At 46.2% G+C, this 21,975-nt stretch overlaps 1 protein-coding gene across 1 annotated transcript in view; it reads left to right on the top strand.

Moving 5' to 3' along the window:
• Window positions 1-351: 351 nt before the first annotated feature.
• Window positions 352-21,975, top strand: part of GNAS (GNAS complex locus) — a 131,301-nt gene continuing 109,677 nt past the window's right edge. The window contains exon 1 of the mRNA XM_066330918.1: window positions 352-610. Within this exon, the coding sequence (XP_066187015.1) occupies window positions 367-610 (244 nt within the window). The 5' untranslated portion in view covers window positions 352-366. The remainder of the gene's footprint in view (window positions 611-21,975) is intronic.

Raw genomic sequence — 21,975 nt, 5'->3', positions numbered from 1 at the left:
ACGCCCGAGCGCTGCCCCCGGCCGTCCCCGCGGGGCGGGAGGAGAGCCCGCAGACAGCGCTCGGAGCCCGGGCGCTGCGGGACGCGACCCCCGCCGCTCGGGGCGGGATGCGGGGGCCGCTCCCCCGCGGGCAGCGCCGCGGCGGGGGCCGCTTTCCAGAGAATACGGTAAACATGTCCGCATCACGTGCGGCCGCTCCCGCCGGCCGCGGCGCGGGACCGGCCGGGAGGGCGGGACGGGACGGGAGCCGCGCTCCGCCGGCCGAGCGGGGCCGCTTTAAGAGGCCGCCGGGCGCCGCCGCCTCGCCCTGCCCGCCCCGGCGGAGAGCGATGCCCGCGGCGCCGTAGGGCGGGCGGCTCCGGCACCATGGGGCTGTGCTACAGCCTGCGCTCCCGCCTGGCCGCCGCGCACCCCTCGGCGCCCTACGGCGGCCGCGGCGAGCCGGACACCCCCGCGGCGGCCGAGCACGGCGACCCGCAGGTGCGGCACCGGCTGCGGCAGGACCTGGTGGCCAAGGAGCGGGCGGACAAGAAGCGGAGCAAGAGCATCGACAAGACGCTGAAGGCGGAGAAGCGCGAGTACAAGCAGACGCACCGGCTGCTGCTGTTGGGTGAGCGGTTCGGTTCGGCCCGGCAGGTGCGGGGCCCGGTGCCGCTCCCGGGCGGGCGGAGGGGGCGGCGGCCGCGGGGGCCCCGGGGCGGGGCGGGCGCGCACGTGGCGGCGGCGCCGGGCGGGGGCTCCGGGGGCTCGGCGGGGCTGCGGCAGCGCGGGGGGAACGGGGCCGGCGTTTGCCGTGCCCGGCCGGGGCTGCCGGGGCCGGGGGGCGCTCCGTGCCCGCCGCCGTGCGCGGTAGGAGCCGGCCCCGGCGGAGGAGCAGCCGCACGCCCGTGAAGGTGATGCTCCGCAACGGGGCCGCGGCCGCCTGTCTCACACCGGGAGCGCGGGGGCCGAGCGGGGCGGGCGGTGCCGTGCGGAAGAAGCCCGAGCCGTCCGTGTGCCGGAGCGATCTGTCCGTGTGCCGGAGCGATCTGTCCGTGTGCCGGAGCGATCTGTCCGTGTGCCGGAGCGATCTGTCCGTGTGCCGGAGCGAGCTGTCCGTGTGCCGGAGCGAGCTGTCCGTGTGCCGGAGCGATCTGTCCGTGTGCCGGAGCGAGCTGTCCGCGCCGCCTCCCCGAGCGCACGGCGGGCAGATGCAGCCCGGGCGGTGCGCTGCCAGCCGGCGCTGCCCCGTGCACCATTCCTCGTTCCTTCCATGGCAGCCCGTCCCCGCCTTGGACTGCGCAGGGCTCACGGATGCTCCTGCACGGTGACAGCACCGGCGCTGCCTTCCCGAGAGGTGCCCTATGGAAAGGCGCTTTGATCATTAAATGATGTGATGTCTGAGCTTGTGTAGTACACAAACCACAACGCAAAGAGGTTTAGAAAGTCAGGTGTTGGCCTTCAGGTAAGTCGAAGGAGGCTGGAAATGTTTCTCCTCCTCCTCCCCCCTCAGTGCAATGCAGCTGGAATACAGGTTACCCTGAGCATCTTGGGATAATAGAGAATATTTTCAAGTGTTCACAGATAATTTAATCGCCTCTCACCCTTGGAGTGTGCACGGTTCTGCAGGACATAAACAGGAAAATTTGGCCTTCATCTTACTGATGTGTGTTTGCAGCCTGTAATAGAGGAGCAGAATTTTAAGGAGCTTTAGAAAACAATATTGGACCTGGTTTTCTGCATCTTGGTGGTAAAAGCTTCTATTCCAGAAGCAGAACTTTTTTTTTTTTTGATGTGGTTGCAGCTTTACTGATGCAAGTCTGTTAATAAAGGTGTCCCTCCTTCTCATGGGAAGGGGGTTGAGCAACACTTGTGGGAAGAGTAAACTCATGTGCTGTGACTGTTGGTAAGGAATCACACCTCTACCCAACGTGCATTCCTTTCAAGCACACCATACCTGTAGGTGTGTTATCGTTTGGTGTTTGGTTTTAATTTATTTCCAGTTTGTTCTGTAGTGAACAAGTGCGTGAAGGAGGAGCCGTGAGAACTTTTCTTTCTTTGTAGATTAAATAAGTCAGGAAAAAACCCAACAGCAGGGCTAGTTCTGATGTTAATCTGCAAGCCGTTAAGTCATAAAGGCTATCTGATACAGGCTTCTGTGGGCAGTATTTCAGTTGCCTGTTTTTTAATAAAGAGCTGGGGTTTGCTGCAGTGACATTGAACACTGAGCGAGTTAAACAACACATCTGAGTGGTTTAGAGTTGTCCACGGTGAAGCCAACAGAGCTTTCTTTGTCAAAATCCTGATTTATAAATCTGATGGATATGAGTCAGTGTTATGCTGGCAGTCGTTTATTATATTTCAGCCTGGACTTGAATAGCAGGAAGTCACTTTTTGGCCCTCTTGTAAATCTTGGGATGCCTGAGAGACCCATTTCCCTGCTCCTTACACAGGGACTCAGTTTTCCAGTTAGCTTCCTTCCCTTGCTGCTTCTCCCCTGCATCTCACTCTCACTTGGAGAATTTTCTCTTTCTAAACAGGAATATGAAATTTGGGGTACATTTGGTGATCTTTCATGTACATGAACAGGTATTGCTGCCACAGCTGAGTGTGTCTGTGCTGGGATTGCTTAGGGTCTGCACACACAAATGGAGCAGGAGGGTGATGTTGAATGCAGGGGGCAGGAGCATCCAGCTGGGATTTAAAGCTGCAGCTGAGTCTTTCTCTAAGGAATGGAGTTAGGGTGGGGAAAATGTGCAAAGCCAGGAATGTCCCCTTGCTTGGGCTGAAGCTCAATAGCAAAGGCTGCAGTAGATACTTGGAATTTCTCACTTTTATTCCAAATTTTTAGGTTGACATGCTCCTATAGGAGTGCATCGCTGACACGGACAGCAAAGGACACCAGGGCTGTGGCAGCTCTTTCTTTGAGAGTAACAGACTTTAAATCAAAACTGCTCTGATATTTCAGGTCTATCCTATCCCCAAAGCTAATTTTTTGTATCCTATGGCTGCAGAAGCTCATGCACTTCCAAGGGCTGTATTGGGAATGTGGAGTGTTCCTTCCCATGGCTGGGCTGTACAGGACACGGGGAGTGCCCAAAGTCACTGTGCCTGTGCTGTGGGCTTTGGTGTTGTAGCCTGTGTGTAACTTACGTGTCTGTTACTCCGAGTATCACTCAGGTTATGCTCTTCAGCACACCTGATACTTATGTTCCCACCTTGTAGTTCCTTTTTTTGGAAGGACAAGTTCATCATTTTATCCGTGTGCTCAGGGGTGTGCAGTGTCATTACTCAGCTTTATTCTGTTAATTGACTGAGGCTTCTTTAATAATTTTTCAGTCCTTTTTTATCACCACTGTTGTGTAAGGTAAAATCTCAAGCCCCGGAACTTCTCTTAATTTCAGTAGAGCAAAGATCTTGCATCTGCTGTGTTTTGGGGACAATAATCTGACTTTGTATTTGCAGCGGAGTAGTGGGAGGGTTTTTGCTTTGTTTTTGTGAAATGCTCAGCCAGGTGTAATCTTACTGGATTTTGTTTAGTGAACTGTACGAGTCACAACTTCAAGATTACAATCACTGTTGTGTTGGCAGCATAGTGTGAGTTCAGGGATACTATTGGGAATAGAAGGTGATTTTTCATTGCATGGGGGTTGTTTTTTTGTTGGAGAACAATCCTGGCTCTAAAAGTGAAAGTCTGTGGTTATGGGGGAGAAGATATTAAACTCTGTCATAAAACAATTCCACTACGCGTGTGCTTTCTTACTGGTGACAGTAATATGGGTTTTCCTTTTTATTTTTCTTTTAAAGACTTGAAAGTATGAATCTGGTTTGCTATAAGAGAGTGAACTTGGGCTGGTCCCCTCTCAGTGCTTTGCCAATCTGTGTACTTGGCTTTTTCACTCTCTCAGGCTGAACTCTTGTCTGTGTAAGAAGTATTTGTAGCTTATTCCCATCTTGGAAAGGAACTGTGGATATCAATATATGAATAGAGATATATGCACTTGTCACCCTAAATATTTATATTAAACAACAGCTTATAAAATAACAACCATTCTGAATCTTCCCTACATCAGTGCTTAAGTAAAAATGGTTTTAACATAAATATGTGTGCTGGTGCAAATATGCATATAGGGTATGCAAATGGAAAGTTTTTATGGGGAAATATATTACACAGAAGAAAAACACACTTTAAAAAGCGGGGAAATATCAGCGTGGAGACTGACCACAGTCACCCTCTCTGTGTGTGCTGCATGGTGAGCCCCTGGCTGCCATAGAATTAAAAGACTTTCTTGTATGGTTTACATTGTGTTTTTTTCCACAGGGCTGGTGCCTTATTCAGGGCACAAGATGGATGTTGTGTAGTGAATGAGCAGCTATTCAATATTCTTATCCTCCTCATACAATGTGTCACCCTGTGCCCTATTTGCGACACTCCATCCATACCCTGTGCTGAATAAAGAACTGTTGAACTCTTCATGCTGTGGCAGTGATCACTGCGGGGACTGAATGCTTCACAAATGTCAGTGCATGGCACTGCTGTGAAATGAGGTGGTATCCTCCTCCCTTTGTGGATGCTGGAGGGGGAAATGCCACCAAAGACTAAAGCTGAGATTGTCCAAAGGCACCACGGATTTTATGTGCCTTGTCTTTGCCAGACACTGATTTTAATCCATAGCACCCAACTTTTATTTGTTGGGGTTTTTGGGTGCTTCTTTTGGGGTGTGTGTGTTTTTTTTTTTGTTTTTTTTTTTTTTTTAGTAAGCACTTTCTGTATTTAGATCATAGACCTCATTGTTGTGAACACTCAGCATTTTTGCAAAGTGAGCTTTAGGTGCTCTGAAGTGCAGCCCAGGAGTGAGAGGCACAGCTGGTTATCCCTGTTGGAAGCTGTGTGCTGCTCTGCTGGTCGGGGCAGCTCTGTGGCAGTTACTGAAGCTGCAATGGCAAATCCCACACAATATTCCTTCTCTTGTGGTGATTCCCTATCTTGCTAGCGCACAGGGAGGTGGTTATCTTGGCACTGCTTCTCTTGGGATGGTATGGGAGAGGAAGACATCCAGCTACAAAGACAGGCATGTGCTCAAGCACTTGACAAAATTCCATTTTGTTGACAAGATTTTCATTCACTTGCAACCAGTTTGTTTCTAGTGCCCCATGTATTATGAGCTGTAAGAGAACACACCCTGCTGAAAAGCATGTTATCCTGCTCAGAAGGTCATGTAAAAGATGTACAGGACAAAAGAGACTAAAAATATAGAGGGAATCCTTATCCTGGTGCTCCCTAATTCTCAAGAATAAGATTTTTCACACTAAACATCTTTTACTGAGTTGGGATTAAATTTCCCCTTTAAGAAAAGCAGGAATAGGACAAAAAAAAAAAAATCCTAGGGGATGCCTGTGATGTGTGTATGTTGTAGCAGCCTGCACACTGTGATACCAGCTGGAGAGGCAGCAGTGTGCACTTCTCCAAATGGACTGGCTTTAGTGGTGAAGGAATGACAATATTTTCCAATAGGGCTCCCAGTAATTACCAGACACTACAAGAACACTTGGACATGGGAATTTCTGTGGTTTCCATCTGCACAGTGCAGACATGACAATCCTGCTGTGGACAGCAAGGAGATGGAACGCTAATTATGGACCTTCCTTTGCAATAGGAGCCCCTGAAGAGAAATCCTACTCAGTTCCCACTGCTGTATCCAAAATGTGATGTCTTTTCAGTCGGTAAATGGAGATCTTCTGGATTGGAATATGTTCACCCCAAACAAAAATAACTGGGAAGCTTTGCAAGCTTTGAGAGAGCTTTACCCAGTGTGCAAGAAATGCTGGCTGCACCTGTGATGGGATTTGTGATTGATTGCTGAATCTCAGAACAACTTTGTGTCCTCAGCAGTGACACTTCTGTGCTTTAGATCACTTAGTAAAGTGATTTCTCTCCTGCTCTCATTTGAAATTTCATAAGAAGGGGAAAAACTACTTCTCACTTCCTGCTCTGTTTTGGTTGTTTTTTTGTGGGGGTTTTTTTGTTTTTCTGTGTTTGTGTGGTGGTTGTTGTTTTTTTTTTTTTTTTTTTTTTTTACTTGAGAGCTCCTGACAGTGGCTTTCCTCCACGTAAACAAAAAGATCATTAGTCTCAGGCAGACACATGATGTGGAGAGCTTCAGCCAGCATATCTGAAGTTTGGCAAAGTTTGAGCTGCTTCAAACAGGGTCTGGCAGGGGAAGGTGTCTGAAAAGCTGGAGCTGCTCTGCTCTGAGTGTGTGAGAATGGAAGGCTGCTAATAGATGGCAATGCTGTGTGAGGCAAAGTGGATGTTCTCTACAGGGATCTGAACTGCAAACTAATTACTTTCACAGTTGTGCCTAATGCTGAAGGGATGCTCTGGGCATGTGTAAGCATGAATTTTTGTGGGAAGGGGGGTGAGGAGTCTCAAGGATGCCCTGATCCCCAGGACCAGCCATGCCTGTGCAGTCACACAGCAGCATAAATGTACACAGTTTCTCCCTTTCCCCAGCAGAAATGCCATCTCTGTGTAGTGGCAATCTGGTTTTTTCACTCATTAAATGCCTGGTGGCATAAAGATCATCATCCATCACTCCAGAGAGGCTGCATTCATCTGTAGCCATGGATCTAATTTCAGTTATCCGAGAATTTTTATTTTTAAAGCTCAGACTCCACCCCAACAGTTCTCTCTTTCGGAGTGACTTTTTCAAGCTTGTGATCCTGTTGCTTGGTCAGCACCATCTGCTTCCAGAGCAGGCGAAATGTCTTGCTTGCTTCTGTGCAACTGCTGGCACCATTCTCCACTGGGACATCTTAAATTGAGCTGCCTCCTGTGCAAGGGCTTCCCTAGAGGAAAAGCCTGGAGGAGTTAATGACATGCAGTTCTTCCCGGGCTCCCTTAAATTTGGGAGTGTCCTTACTCACAAGTATGCATGATTTCATTGAATTTCGTTCTAATTGCCACAATTTAAAAATGTCAGGGAAAGAGCCTGGCAATTCCCTGGTGTGAGGACAACTCAGATGCTTTTCATGAGAAAGCCCAGTTACCAGGCATATAAATCCATGATGGTTTAGATATTCAGACCTGAAGAATGTGTCTTGAGAAGAGAAGTTGAACTCCATGACTTATTCTTATTGTTCCCCTGCTCAGTGAAGCAACTGAGAGAACCAAGCCATGCAAGCTTTATAAATAGCTCGGCCAAAGTTTTCTTTACTTCCTCTAATGTGTTCCCTCTGCAAAGAAAACCCACAGTGTCTGTGTCTGGGCAGCGTTTTAAAAGATCTGTATGTAACTAAGAGGGCAGAAAAGTTGATGGGTTACTCTCTGCACTGAGGAGTGTGGGGAGGCAGCAGGTGTCACACAGATGTCAGAAAGTTGATACTTTTATTTTGCCAAGTGAAGGAAGGGGGTGCTGAGGAGGATGGGGTTGGTTCCTTGCGTGGAATAAGAGGCAGTTTTACAATCTAGAGTCTTGCTCTGTTTAGCCACTTCTGTCTCGGCGCTTTGGAAGAGGGAACAAGGGCTGTCACAGCTGTGCTTCCTCTGCATTATGCTGCAGGAGACTTAAACACAAATACATTGCTTTTATAATGTAATGCTTGCATTTGGAGAGCCTTCCTTTGACTTTGAAATCAGTCACATCTTGCCCCTGTGCCGTTCCTGGCTGCTTTAGCTGCCTTGCAGAGCAGCTTGTGAGGTGTGTGCTGCTCCCCTGGGCAGCCAGAAACCTGAGCCTCAACTGCGAGTCATTCCTGTCACATTGCAGAGATTTTAGATTTCACTGATACCCTGGAACAATTCGGATCGTGGGCTTGCTGCTGGTGAATGTGTGCTGTGTGCCAGCCCCTGCAGGGGCCAAAGGCTGGTGGAAGGGATTCTCCAGGCTTTAGCCCTTTATAACTTTTTTGGTTTTTTAGTCCTTTTCTAACACACCCTGCTAACTCTTTGCTTTTGGCAGTTCCAGTGGGACACCAACACCTGGGCAATCCTGTCAGGCACTTTGTCGGAGATGATGAGCTGTGCTGGCTCCTTGGTGGAGGTGACAAACACATCTGAGTCCATGTGCCTTGGAGAGAAGAGAGCCTGGAGGGGGAACAGCTTGTCTCACAGAATGTGGGTGCTCTGGTCCTGGGGCACACAGGACTTGGACTTGGCAGCTCTGATGGGGAGATGCTGCTGCAGAAATGAGGGCAAAAAAAGGCACTTTTTAGGGTTTGACCTTCTGTTTCTCTGTGTCATCCTCATTGCACGTACACCACCTCTTCCTCTTTCCTACCCCACCTCCCACCAAACACCATTTTTAGTTTGTGGGCTGTATTTGTTTGGCTTTGCATTTTTCCTGGTTGTTTTTCGTGCTGAAATCTCAGGATCGCTGGTTGGCTGGGAGGTTTTCTGGAGCACAGAGGGATTTGTGTGACTGGGGCTTAGCACAGGGAGGAAATGTAGATACTGAGGAGAAGGGGATGGTATTGTGAGCTGAAAATCTGCATTCAGATGTTTTGGGTTTTTTATAAATACCGGTTAAAACCGTCTGCTTGGAAGAAAAATACTCTGTGAAATACCGTCTTGATGCTTTCTCTGCCTTACTTCCACACAGGAAATTCACAATTTGATATAACTGATTTTTCCCTGCTGATGAAAAGCATGGAATAAATTCCTTTTAGACTGTAAAAGCCGAAAGGTATTTTCTCCCCTAATCCTTTAACAATACCTGTACTCTCATTTCTCCCAGCTTCTGTGAAGTTCAGCCTTATCTGTAGCATTTTGTGGCTTTAGATGGTGAGTGATGCAGGACTTCACTTGCTCATGTTTCAGAAGAATATGTATTTGTTTTTAACAACACTTCAGATATTCACAGGGAAAATGCTTCTTCTTGTCTGTTTTCCCCCAAACAAAAATAAACACGAAATTTGAGTGGATAGTTCTTAAACATGCCTATATCCTTGTGATTGCAGTGGGATTATTCATGTGAGCAAGGGCAGTGTCCCCTCAGAGTCACCTGTGTGCTGCCATCCCACCTGGACTCTCCATCCCCTGGGCAAGGCACAGGGACACACCTTGAAGCTGGATGTAACCCACCTCAGTGCAGAACCAGGCAGCGTAGCCTGAATATCACTGTCAAGCTGAAACGGGAGCTTTATGGCACGAAGGAATTTAAGAAAACGTTATTTGAAACTTTGTTCGCTGTTGAGTTATTCTGCATTAGGAGGTTTGAGAATCTGTTGCTTCTAGTGGAGGTCTAAGCAAAATCTAAATACTGCAAAGGTATTTAGTGTTCAGGATTATTTTGGGAGGGGGCTGAGGAAAGGCCTGATAAGTTATGTACTTGACCGCATGTAGTTAAAAATATTATTTGGAATATAAACTTCCTTGTCTGAAGACCAGCTTTATGCATGAAGTCAAAAAGCACAAAAAGCAGTTCTCCTCCTGGCCTCCATAAGTATACCTTAATGCTGCTGAATCCTGGAAATTATGCAGGGCATGCTTTTTAAATGTTGATTTTGACTTCTTGCCTGGGACCAAGTGTAAAGTCTTTCCAAGGAAATACTTAGAAGACTTGCAGTGAAACCCAAAAGCTGCTGCCAAACCTTAGTTTTTAGAAAGGGAGTAGGGGGCAATCCAGCCTGTTAAAAACTTCCAGTTGTTTGTAATTAAATCCACTTCTTCTGTGCACAATAAACATATACTTAGAAAAAGATCATTTTACATAATACTTATGTGGTTTAGTGCTGCTTTTCAGCTGCTAAAAATCCAGCAGTAGGTTTGCTATTTTTGTCTGGGAAGGTTGCTGAGAGCTGGGAAGCCAGGGCTGCTGCAGCTGTGCCACCACAGTGGCACGGATCCACGTATCCAGTGGTGACACACAGAGCGAGCCAGGGAATCCTTTTCTCATCGTGAACCATCTTTCCCACTAGTTCAAGTTTGTTTTGGATTGACAGGGATGGGAATGAGGAGGAGGAGATAAAAATATCCCGTCCGCACGTCCCTCCTCGCCAGCAGCAGCAGCGCTCGTGGCTTTGGTGGAAACTGTGGGGCTGCAGGAGCTTCTCCTCACTTTGGGGGCTGGCAGGAGGCAGCACCACCAAATCCTCACCACCCTGAGCTGGGTCTGCACGGTTCATTCAGGATTGTTTCAAGTCCACTGCCATCATTCTTCTGGAGGATGGGACATGTAGGGTGAGGGGGAAGCCCGAGTGTGAGTTTATCCAAGAGATAAGTTTTATTTTCCCTCTTGACAAGGAAGGGGGATTTTTTTTTCCCAGGATGGCATGGAGAAATTGTCAGTTTTTCCTGGGCATGTTGATGGAGCTGTTGGGTGTTGTGATGGAGTATAGACAAGGCATAGAAAGAGCAGAGAGGAGCAGCTTAGAGGTATTATCTCATTAAGTGACATAAGAAAAACTATGAAGCCTTGTAGAGCAGATTTGTTAGGATTTGAGATGAAAATCCCTGTTGCTTGCTGAGATTATCCCCCAGCATATGGCAGGGAATGTAACAGAGAGACAGAATTAGCTGCTAATGATCTGGACACCTCTTGAAAACAGATGTTTGTAGTCCCATATAACTGCCTGCTGTTTTGTTAGTCCAAAATCTGGATTACTCAACAACAGACCTGGCATGGTATTAGAATGCTTACTATCTTCATTTCCCACTGATCTCACCCAGTACAGATCACCTCTTAGGAGTAATCTAGTGTGCCAGCAGATGGAGTTAGCCAAGGGCCAGGGAGTGGTGGGGAAGCTGCAGAAATCTCCTTGGGCAGCCCAAGATGTCACTGTGGCACCACCCCGCTGCTATTGCACAGGCAGTGTTCATTTGGGGTTTCTTGAGGAGTTTTTGGTAGATCTCTACGGCAAATGATGCTGCAGTTGAGGAGGGGATTGCTCAGACTCAGTGCTGCTGCGTGGGCAAGCACCTGATGTAAAAAAAACCTCCTGTGTTACACATTTTGATGGTTTTGGTACCCTCTTACTTACCCTGACTTGGAGCTGTTGTCAATAAATACCTGATTTATCCTCACCATTGTTTAAGGCCCTGAAGTTTCCAACTCAGGTATGTAATTCCCTTAGTTTCTCTTTGGGCTCTCTCTTAATTGTTTTAAGTGTTCCTTGAGCAATCTGCTCTATAACACTCCTGCCATGCTTAAGTTTCTTTACATTCAAAAAAATTGCTTCCTAGGTTACTTTCCTTAATTTACATTGTTGGAAGACATCTTCTTGGAGCTGGAAACATTTATTAAGGTGGGGAAAAATTTCTTATCTCTCAGTTCAGCTCATCTATTTTCCACCCCTTCCTTCATGTTAAAATTCCTTTTGGACTTAATCTTTTACAATAAAAGCAAGACCTTAGCCTCAACTTCTCTTTCTAATTTAGATTCTTTTGACCTGGCGTCATCTTTGTTACAAGGCTTCACACGCTGCAGTACAATAATATTTTTCTTGTGGTGCAATGAACAGCACTGCAGATGCTGTTCCAGATGGGGTCATTTTTCCTCTAAATTAGCAACTGCCTTAATAGATATTTTCCGTGGCTTCCAAACTGTGTGGTGTTGCTTGAACGAAAATGTAATTCCACAGAGAGATTTCAAGCACAGCTTTTTCTGGGCATCCAGAAATAGTTTTTTTAAGAAAAGTATTTGTACCGTCAAAACGAGTTTGCTAGTGTATGGTGCTTGCATGTTGCAGTCGTGTCTTTGGAATTAGATGAAAAATCTGAATATTATCTGGTATGTTATTCTCAAAGAACAGCATTTTCATGCAGGCTACCTTATTGATGTAAGGGTTAAACTACGGCAAATGTATTTTGAAACAACTGGATTTTTTCTTCGCATCAAGAGCAAAAAGCCCAGTTCTCTGCCTCCAGAGACACTTGTAGAGCTTCACCTCAGATCAGTTAATTTTCTGTAATTTTGAAATGATCATTTGACGTTGCAATTTTAATGTGAACAACTTGGTTCTGATCACTTGAAACTTCCGTGGAGGGGTGTAGAGGATTCTTACACAAAGGGATGTGATGTGGACTTGTGAAACCCTTGGTGGTGGTTGCTCTAGCAGGACATGAATGGACTCTCAGGAGCATTTGCTGAGTTCTTCTTTGTCACAGACAAACATGGAAAATGCAGGAAAAAATGAAAAATCCAGCAGGACCTCAGCAAGCAACAGGGATTTTCATCTCAAGTCCTAACAAATCTGCTCTACAGGGCTTCATAGTTTTTCTTATGTCACTTAATGAGATAATACCTTAGGATCACAAGATACTTTTCAGAACATCAGTTTCTAAATAGTTGAATTTATTCCAGAGAAATTCCAGTATTTTTGTTGGTTATTCAGCTAATATCATTAGCATGGCCAATAGCAAACTATTAAACTGTGCTGCTTGTAAGTCTTTTCAGATTACAGGGTCTGTAATTCCTTTTGAGATGGAGAGTTTGTAGTTCAGTCCCATATTCTTTTTGTAGCTCGTTGCCCCTCCTGGTTCTGTCCTGAACACTTACGCTAGGCAGGATTTTTTTTTTTTTTAATGCCAAAACCACTAGGACTGTCCCAATTTTCTTAGTCTCGTCAAGTGAAAGGCCCTGAGCCTCCTTCAGGCTTTGTGCTTTTAGGGTGGGCAGCCATTCCCCTGGCCATGGCTCACACACCACATTCCATGAAGAGCCTGGCACTGGCCAAGGTGCAGAAGGGACAGCAAAAGGCACTGGGCAAGCCCTGGGTGTGAGCAGGAGCAGCCCTTCGTGTCTGTGTGCTCGGGAGGATGGAGCAGGGTTTGCAGCTCATCCTTTCGTACTGGGAAATGCTGTTGGAGCTTTTGTGTCCGAGGAGAGAAAGTGGGATTTTTGTCCAGCCAAAGAGCTAAAGCTGTGCCTGCAGGGTGGGAGAGAGAGATCCCTGCCAGCTCCCCATGGGAACAGGGCTGGGAGGGCATGGATTTGTCAGGGCTGTGGGGGCAGTTTGGTTCAGGCGAGCTCTCCTGGGAAGATGTCACAAGAAGAGTGCATGCCATGGCCATTAGGAATTTCTCCACACTGCCTTATTAGAAGAGATTCTTATGTTATTTTTTAAATTTTATCCTCTGCTTGCATCCTGCTCTGCATAGAGAAAGTCTTGCTTCTGTGTCTTGGGAAGCAGCAGTTTTCCAGTGCTTCCCAAAATTTCCTCCAGAAAGGGATTATGTCACATCTGACCCAGATGCTTTTAGAAAACAGCGTGTCTCAGCACAGTAAGTTCAGGGAGGGACTCTCACACTCAGGAGCTGATCACAGTGGTGAGGACAGTGTTGGGGGAAAAGAGCTTTTCCTTGGATTAACTCAAGGGACAGTCAAACACTTTGGTTTGGCTGCCTTGGCCCTATTTCCAAGCTGGGCCCTCTTATTTCTCACATGGGAGTAGTGTCCCTGGACCTCTAAAACCGCCAATATTTTTTTCTCCTCCTGTCCTTTGATTAAGGACTTGTTTGTTGACACTTCAGTGGGTTGTGGCTCTGATGACAGCAGCTCTTGTGTCAACCAAGACAGAGCTGCTCACTGTTGATAGTTCCTGGCTTTGTCTCTGCTTCCTAGATGTGGTCAGATAGAGGTTCTAATGGTCTTCCAAGTTGTAAGTAGGGATAATTCTCAGTAGAAAAGTCAATTCAGTATTTTTGTATTCAGTAATTCAGATTTTTGCGTTTCTCCAACTGTTCCCTGTGCGTATATGTGGATCAGACAGAAGAACAATGTCAAGGCTGTGCAGATCTCCAAGCTAATCTTAACAGTCTGCCTGAAAAAGCAGATGTGTAGGATGAAATAGAAGGGTCCTATTTGCTCAATAAATGTTTAAAAAGATAGTTCTGTACATATTTTAAAAGAACTTTTCAATGGAAAATAAGTGACTGAAGTGTTTTCAGTGAACAAAACGTGGTGTAAAGTTCAGATTTACGTTTCTTATTATAGCTTAGTGGGTTTCATCTTAAAGGAGTTTTAATAGGTGCCAAATGCTCTCAGTATCTGTCAAGGTCAATTAGAGATGAGATTTTTTTTTTTTTCTGGTTTTGCATAGAGCAGGAAACATGAAGCATCTTACTGGAATTGTTCCTAGAAGGTTTGAACTTTGCAGATGTGTGAGGTTTTCATATATCGTGGTAAAATGCTAAATCTGAAGCTCAGCAAATTACTCTGCTGGCTGTTAACAGAAGATTCCAGCTATTGCTGGCTCGGCAGGAAAAGAGATGAGATTGAAAAATTTCCAGCGCTGCCAGATGGAGATGTCCTGGTGGGTAACTGGTCCCATAGGAAAGGTGTAGGAGCAGCAGTGTTGGGGCCTTGCCCCGATTGTTTTGGCACCTGTTTAGCCCTGGATCCTGGCTTTATTAGCCCTGGCTTTTCCTCGAGGTTCTATTACTCTCTCTTAGCACACAGGAGAAATCCCCACCAGATAGATGCGAGGTGAAAATCACACCAAAGAGTCCTTGGCAAAAAGATCAAAATCAAGCGATCAAAAATCAACGATCTTTGTCAAAGGATGAAATACAACATTTAATTCAACACAAACCCACTTATCATAGCATTACTTAGTGTTAATTCAGCATTTTCTTAGCATAAACTTATGAGAAAAACTTTTCAACTTACGACAGCTTGGCCGTCGGGCTGCTGCTGTCCCAAGGCCCCTTGATCTGTCTCGAGGGCTTCAGCAAGTCAGAACTCAAGGGTAGAATGTGCTGCTCTGGTTTCCAGCTATTGTAAACACAGAGGTCAGTATCATGGCACAACTAGAACTGTTAAAGTTGGTAGTGCATTGTTTGTTATTACTTGGTTTCTTAAGCATAACTCTTCACTGTCACAGAAGACTGTAGCAGAAAGGATATGTTCATTTGGAAATAAAGTGCTGAGTTTGTGCTCTATTCTTTGTTTTCTTATATTTTCTTGACAGATGTCAGTTTTAGGGCACCTTTCTTTGATTGCTTTCCCTTTATTAACTTTGTCCCTGCCTTTTTACACTTGGAGTTGGTTTTTGACGTATAAGCAGTACTCTGTACATTAATATATTTTTGTAAGACTGATGCTGTAGTTGTCCCTGATCTTTGGCAGAGCAGTTCATATACTCTTGGATGTGTTGTCCAGCACACCTCCTTTACCATATTTCTCTTTTCTCAAATTTAAAGTCAGGCTTTTTTCTGAAACACAGGCAATGGAATTTTTAAATGTTAAACTGTTAAGGACACAGAGCAGTGTTATAAAACGATGGAGAAACACAGTGCTGCAGAAATATATATAAAAAAAAAACAACACTGTGAAAGATCTTTTCCGTTGTCACTGTTTCCCTTTACTCTTTCTCTGTTAAGCAGTCAGTATTGATCAAAGTTAGAAGTCTTAGTTCACTTCCAATATATTTTTTTTGAGAAAACTATGTAACTCTTGCAATGAAAACCATTGAGCATGCCAGTCAAAACTGAGAAAGCACAAAATACCAAAGTCCTATACTAAAAAAAAAAAAGGATGTTATCAAATGTGTTGCACTGGCAGAACTTTTGAACAGAGTTTTCTCAGACTGGCAAGTTGTAGCTTCACTCAAAAAAGACTTTTCCCTTCATCTGGTTTGACACTGGAGCAGGAAAAAACTGGGGGTGCTAATTACACTAGTTCAGAAAGAGCTGAAACATTGCCATAAGCCATGGAGAACAACGTAGTCCATGACCTGACACTGGAGGCAGATGTGTGCTGGGGGTAGAATCTCAAGGAAACAATCCCCCAAGATTTGGGGATCTTGGAGCTGCCACTGAGCATCCCAAAGTGCATCAGCATCCTGCAAAACCTGACTCCTGAAAGAAGAAATGTGGGAAGGATGCAGTGGAGAATGCAGCAGGTGGAAGGTGCAGGAAGGATGTGGGTTTATTTGTGAGAGCCAAAAAGCCCTTGGAGGAAGGATGCTATTAAAGACCGGGGAAAATAGTGCAAAATAGGGTAGTCAATATGAACTATATTAGTACCACAAAGAACTACAGCAGGTCATGTATTCCCTTCCAAAAGAAATGGGTGCTTACATCTTCATCCCCAATTTTCTTTTTCTATATTCCATGAATACATATGCTTTCTCACACTTCCTCATTTAACTTAAAGCAAGGAAATTATAATAAAAATGACAAATAAAAGTGTTTTTGTGTCGTCCTTCCACTTTATCATTTCGTGCAAATATTTGAAGGCTTAACTAGGTGCTAACCTTGAATGTTTAATGTTAGGACTAACTTCTGCTCGTTGTTTACTGAAATAGGGCCACTGTGTAACAGCAATAATGTAAGTCAGTGTCAACACCAGGCACTGACATTTTAACAGAAGACTTGAGTTCATAACAAACCCAAGTCAAGGTTTTTAGGGTGAGTTAAATTTACTGCAGCAGCGCCCTCAAGTGCTGTGACACTTCCTAGGCCTGATGGTGTTGGTCCCATGGGACACTGTCATGTGCTGGGGCTTCATTCTTCAGCACATTTAGCTCAGTAAGAGCATGTAAATTATTTTGGTGGACTTTTGAGTGTTCACACAGATCTGTGAGACTATTTAAATTAATACCAAAGTGAAGGGAAGGGCGCTGGTTTGGGAGTTTCCCCTTTAATTGCTCTGTGGTAAGAAAGGTGCTTTCAGGACCAGTTTGGTTGGAAGTGATGGTGGAAGGAGACCTGAGCAGAGGAGCTTTCTCCAGACAGGTCAGCCATGGGCCAGGTCCTGCAGGATGCTGATCTGGAGTTTGGGATGCTCGGTGCCAGCAGAGCCCAGTTTTATCAACACCTTTATCAACTGCTCTGCAGCTTCCATGGCCTTTTCTTAGTTTAGGCTGCACAGCCAAAGGAGCAGAACCTTCCCTGGTGTGATTCATCACCTTAACAGAGAATTTAGGATTTAGGCATAGTATCCACTCTCCTTTAGTACTGAGGGAACTGTGACTGGTAGGCTGTGGGTTTAACCAGCACGCTGTTGGTATATGGCATAAACTGCATGGACAAAACTATAGCAGTGTAAAACAACTGAGGTCTGCTAGAGGTGTTACACCTCCTAAATATACATTATTATGGGTGTGCAAGGAGCCTGTAGGCCCTGGACTCACTGCACTGTGTCTTTGCCAGCAGAATTGCAGCTCTCCTTGAGGCAGCTGCTGGAGGGAGCCCTGGTTGCACTCACTCCTCAGCTTGTGAGTAATGAAGCCCCAGTGGCTCCTAGAATTGCAGCATCTCTCAGCCATCTGACAAAGCTGTCTGTGTGATTTCCTCCGTTCTCCTGAATTCCCTTCTCTTGAGCTCTCCACCTCTTGTCTCCCAGCACGTCTGATCAAAGTAGGTCAAGTCAGCTTTGTTCAAAAGCAGAATTCTGCCGAGTGATGCTGCCGTGTCTGGAGAAGCAAACTCAGCCTAAGGGAATGATTCCATGGGGTAATGCAATCACAGCACCTAATAATTACCTGTATCCACAAAAGGAACATCTGAGGCGTTGCTCTGAGAAGAAGCCATCACTTGCAACTCTCTCTGTGTAAAAGTAATGCCCTTTCCTCCTCATTATTAAGGAGTATTTTTGTAGAGATACTTTAAAGTCTTTGTTTCATATTCCTAGCATATACAATTCAACTGTGTGTTCTGTAGTGTCCTTTTGTGTGGGCTTCTCTGGATCCAGAAGGAATAGCAATTGCAATAGTGATAGCAATCTGTGGAATGAGGAATTGCAACATTTGGGCCATACCCACTCTTTATATTTTAGTCTTGAATTAATATTTCTAGAATAAAACAGGAAGAAAGGAAGAGGTCAGAGGGAAGAGAATTTAGAAATCATTCAGTCGTTTGACTTATGAGGAAAAATAGTGACACATCTTTAAAATAAACAAATACAAAGGTCAGTGGCCAGAAATTCAGTAGTCCAGGGCTTTTTTTGGCCACTTAAACAAGGAAGTTCTAAAGCCTTTGGCCCAAGTGCTTGTCTCTGCTGCACATGAGGAGTTTCACACAGCTCCTTCCTTAGGTGACCTCGGGCTGGTTTTGATTGGCACAAGGGAAGAAGGATGGCTTTTCTTCTGCTGGGAGTTTTACACTCTGGAACAGTGCTGTTTAGAGTTGGTTACTGGATTCGGTCCCTATTACAGCTCCCTCAGTGCTCCCTGCTGCAGGCTGGAGGAGGATGTACTAAAGGGATACCCTTCTCTAGCATCCAGCAGGCTCCTTAGGTATTTTGGGCCAGAATACAGGGGCAGTGTGTGAAATACTGTGTGAAATTTTGGATACAGCACACCCTGTATTATGGCATTGCAGAGACAACTTGCATTGCCCCTTTGTTCTCTTTACACCTCTATCATCGCCCTCCAAAAAGGAGTGGGGAAAAGAAAGAAAGGGGGGGAAAAAACTCCACAAAAATGCAAAACCAGAACGTGAGGAGAAAAAGGAAGTGGCATTATTTGGCAAAGCTTCAAGGGGAACAAGCCCGGGGAGTTTGGTTGTGCTGACAGAAGAGGGGGCCAAAGCTGCAAGGACTGAGGGTGGGTTTCAGGTTGTAAAAGGAAGAGGGTGACAATGGGAAGGAGCCAGGGAAGTGAAGGAGCAGAGTGAAGGGCTGAGCAGTCTGGATGCATGGGAGAAGCCTCTCCCAAGCAGTGCTGTGGGTGTGAGACTGGGGTCAGCCTGCCCAGCTTGGGCTACAGCTGCCACCGTCCTCTGGCCACAGTTTTGACACCTGTAATGGGTTATTATTTGGGGGGGAAAGAAAGTTCATTGAGCTATATTTTGCTTTAATAATATTATCGATTTCTCTAACGTTGTTGTGCAGGCATTTATTCATAGCTTGAGTGCAGTTGTACTTTTCTGTCTATGTCTCTGCTTTTGAAACCCCGGGCATCGTGCTTCCCTGGCTAATTCAGGTCTTTTGGAGAGATTTGCACTCTCTGCCTGGTTGGAAAGTACCCCCAGCCCCTGGGCTGAACTCTCTCTTGCTCAGAAAAATATTTTGCAGAGCAGCCACGGCAAGACAGGTTTGTCCAGGGATGCTTCCATTTTCCTGTGCCTCTGCATGCATGTTTGGCTGTCATTCTGCAACAGCTTGGTGATGGCTAAAATGGAGGACAATTGGGATTTCTTGCAAACACAGAGTTACAACACTGATAGCAATGTGGCAGTAAAGTTTCCGTTTCCCTGCTTAAAGCATCAGCTCCCAGAAAAGCATTTGCAGACCCACTGCTGCATTCTCCTATTAATCACTTTCAGGATCATGGTTTTCAGTGATTTTTGCTCCTAGCCTTTCTGAAAGCAGCCTGCAAATGGCACTTGATTGCTAATGTCACATCATGGGAGGTGGTTAGTCTGAACCCCCTGCCTGTAGCAGGCATCTAAAAGCAAATGGAAATTGGTAAAAATCTGTATATTATAATAAAAAAAAAATATATAATGCATACAAGGAGAACAGCTCCAAGAATTCTGGCCAGCCTGCTGCATGTCTGGTTTGGTGATATGTAAAATTTTGGACAGGCAGTGGTACACATGGACAGTTTTTGTTCCTGTATAAACAAAGCATGTGCATGCATACGTGGTTGAGCTATGGAGGGAAAATACAGCCTGAAAACTCCTGTGCAGGCAGGACAGGAGGTGATGTGACTTCCCACTGAAAAGCCAATCAAGAAGAGTATCAGAAAAGCAACCGAAATGGGGCTATTAGGAAGAATAAATGTAGGTAATGATGTTGCCAACTGTTACAGTCATTTTTTCTCTCACAGTTATTACTTTTTTCCCCTCAGCAACAATCTGTAGAGCACTGGCACTGAACTTCACTGTCAGTCCAAACAAGCCACGTTTTCTACCTCTCAAGAGTTCTGAGAAATGTTTCAAGTGTTCCCAAAAGGTTCATAACTTGAAGGTGTATTTTTCCTTTAAATTCTCAAAACTTTGGGAGGGTTTGACCCCTTACTTTAAGTGGCTGGGATTTGCACATTCGTGATAAATTTCGCTAAAATACTGTTGTGTGTGTGGTGTGGTGTTTGTTGCCACTGTTCAGTAATGTGTGAGCTACTATGCTCCTCCTGAGCTAGGATTCCTTGTTTTAGCAGTGAGAAGAAAATGAGGGAAAACTGCATGTCCAAAGAGAGGAAATTTTAACACACACAAGCATGTCCATGTGAGATGGGAGGTGACATTCAGTGTGGCACCTGGATGTTCCCGTGGTAAGGAGTGGCTTGCACTGAGCTGGGCGCTGGGCTGTGCCCTTGGGACTCTGTTCAGTCACGCAGCTCCTTGTGCTGCACGTTGCAGCTTCTGGGTCCTGCACATGGCATTGGGCATTTCTGACAACAAATTCACAAGGTATTAGTGAAGGAATAAGTCCCGTATTGTTAAAGTCTCCTGGATGAATAATTACTGCAGATAACACCCTTTATGTGTTTATGCCTTTGCCAGTTGTGGTGCCACTTCTCCACCGAGTTCCAGAGCTGACTTCAACATTGCCCTCCAGCCCCTCTCCACACCCAAACCAAGAACAACATCTAGACTTATCTGGAGTCAATCCACGAGCTGTTTCCAGCCTAATTTCTAGAGCTATTATTCTAGAGCCACCTCTAAAGCCATGTCTAGAGTAATGTCCCCTCTCTAAGATGATTTATAGAAGAAGCTTTGAACTTGCCCCTGGGTCAGGGTGTGCGGTGGCTCCCAACACTGCTGTGGCGTGAGTTAAAGTGTTGATCACACATGGAGCCAAGCTGGAGCTGCCTCTGGATCCCCTCCTGTGCTGTCAGCGGGGTGAGGTCCTGCCACCTCTGCTTTGTCCCCTGCCTCCTCGCTGGACACTGGGCAGCAGGACACGGGGGCCAGGAGGGCATGGGGCAGCCAGCATGGCTTACTGTGCTATTTTTCTCCTTGTTCTTGTTGTGGGTTTTTTTTTCCCCCGTCACTTGTGCCGCTCTCCCCGGGAAGCAGCAGTCATTTCAATGTGCGCTTTGTGGAAGCAGAGCTGCCTGAGCCCTTTAAGCGGGAGATGAGCTCAGGTAGAAGGAACGCAGAGAGCTCCTTTCATCAGCCAGGGCCCCGCCGGCGGCTGCGGGGCATGTCCGGCCAGTTATAAATGGATCATGTGTTGCTATTTTTAGCCGAGAGAGGATTGTAAATATAAAAGGGTATAAAGTGCAAAACTTAGCAACAGTGGCGTTTGTTTGCCTTTTTTTTTTTTCTTTGCCTCCCCCCCCCCCCCAAATTTTTTTTTTTCTTCCCCTCCCCGTTGGCAGGAATGTGTTTGGAGAGGAATGAAGTTAGATCAGGAGCTTTGCCCGTGGACTTTGCACTCCTTCTATAGACAGAGATATATAGATGTGTATCGCCGGGCGGGGGAAGGGAACGGGCTCCTCTGGTGCTGTTTGAAGGGATCCAAAAGTGCAGCCTGAACTGAGATGGGAGCGGGGGGACCCGCAGCGGGGCCGGCTTGGGGACAGAGTTCAGCAAATGGAAAACACTGACACGGGTAAAAATAGTAACAGCGGGGTTAAAAATAGCATCTGGTGAAATAAACGTGCTGTAACTCCTGAAACCCTCCTGGGAACTGCTGCCTCCCGATCCGCCCCTGCCCTGCGCCCCGCTCACTCAGGAGCCCCAAAGCAAACCCCCTCAGCAGACTGCAACCATCAAAGCAGACCCCGCACTCTGCAGAGGACGAGCTCTGGGGACCTTTATGACTATTTTTATGGACTTTCGTTTTGTTTTCTTATTTTGTTTGCTGAATCTTCGCGCCAGAGAAAGGGGGAACAGATCCCTCTTTCTCTGAGACTCGCGCGGTCCTGGGACAGAGCAGTTAGGAGGTCCTTTGGGTTGTTCCTCACTTTTTTTTTTTTTCCCCTTTCCTTTTCACCTTTTTGCTGTGATTTTTCCCCCTTTTTTTTTTTCCTTTTTTTTCCTCCTTTTTTATTTCTTTTTCTCTTTTGCTGTTGGTGCTGTTGCTTTGGTTTTCCAGCCCGTGTTGTGGCTGCCGGGGGCGCGGAGCTCGGTGCTGTCGCCGTGCCCTTGGCCCTGCGCCC

This window comes from Sylvia atricapilla, chromosome 16 (genome assembly GCF_009819655.1).
Source record: "Sylvia atricapilla isolate bSylAtr1 chromosome 16, bSylAtr1.pri, whole genome shotgun sequence".
In the NCBI taxonomy this organism is placed as follows: domain Eukaryota; kingdom Metazoa; phylum Chordata; class Aves; order Passeriformes; family Sylviidae; genus Sylvia; species Sylvia atricapilla.
The sequence above is the reverse complement of the archived record's forward strand: the minus strand, read 5'-3'. Positions and strand labels throughout refer to the sequence as shown.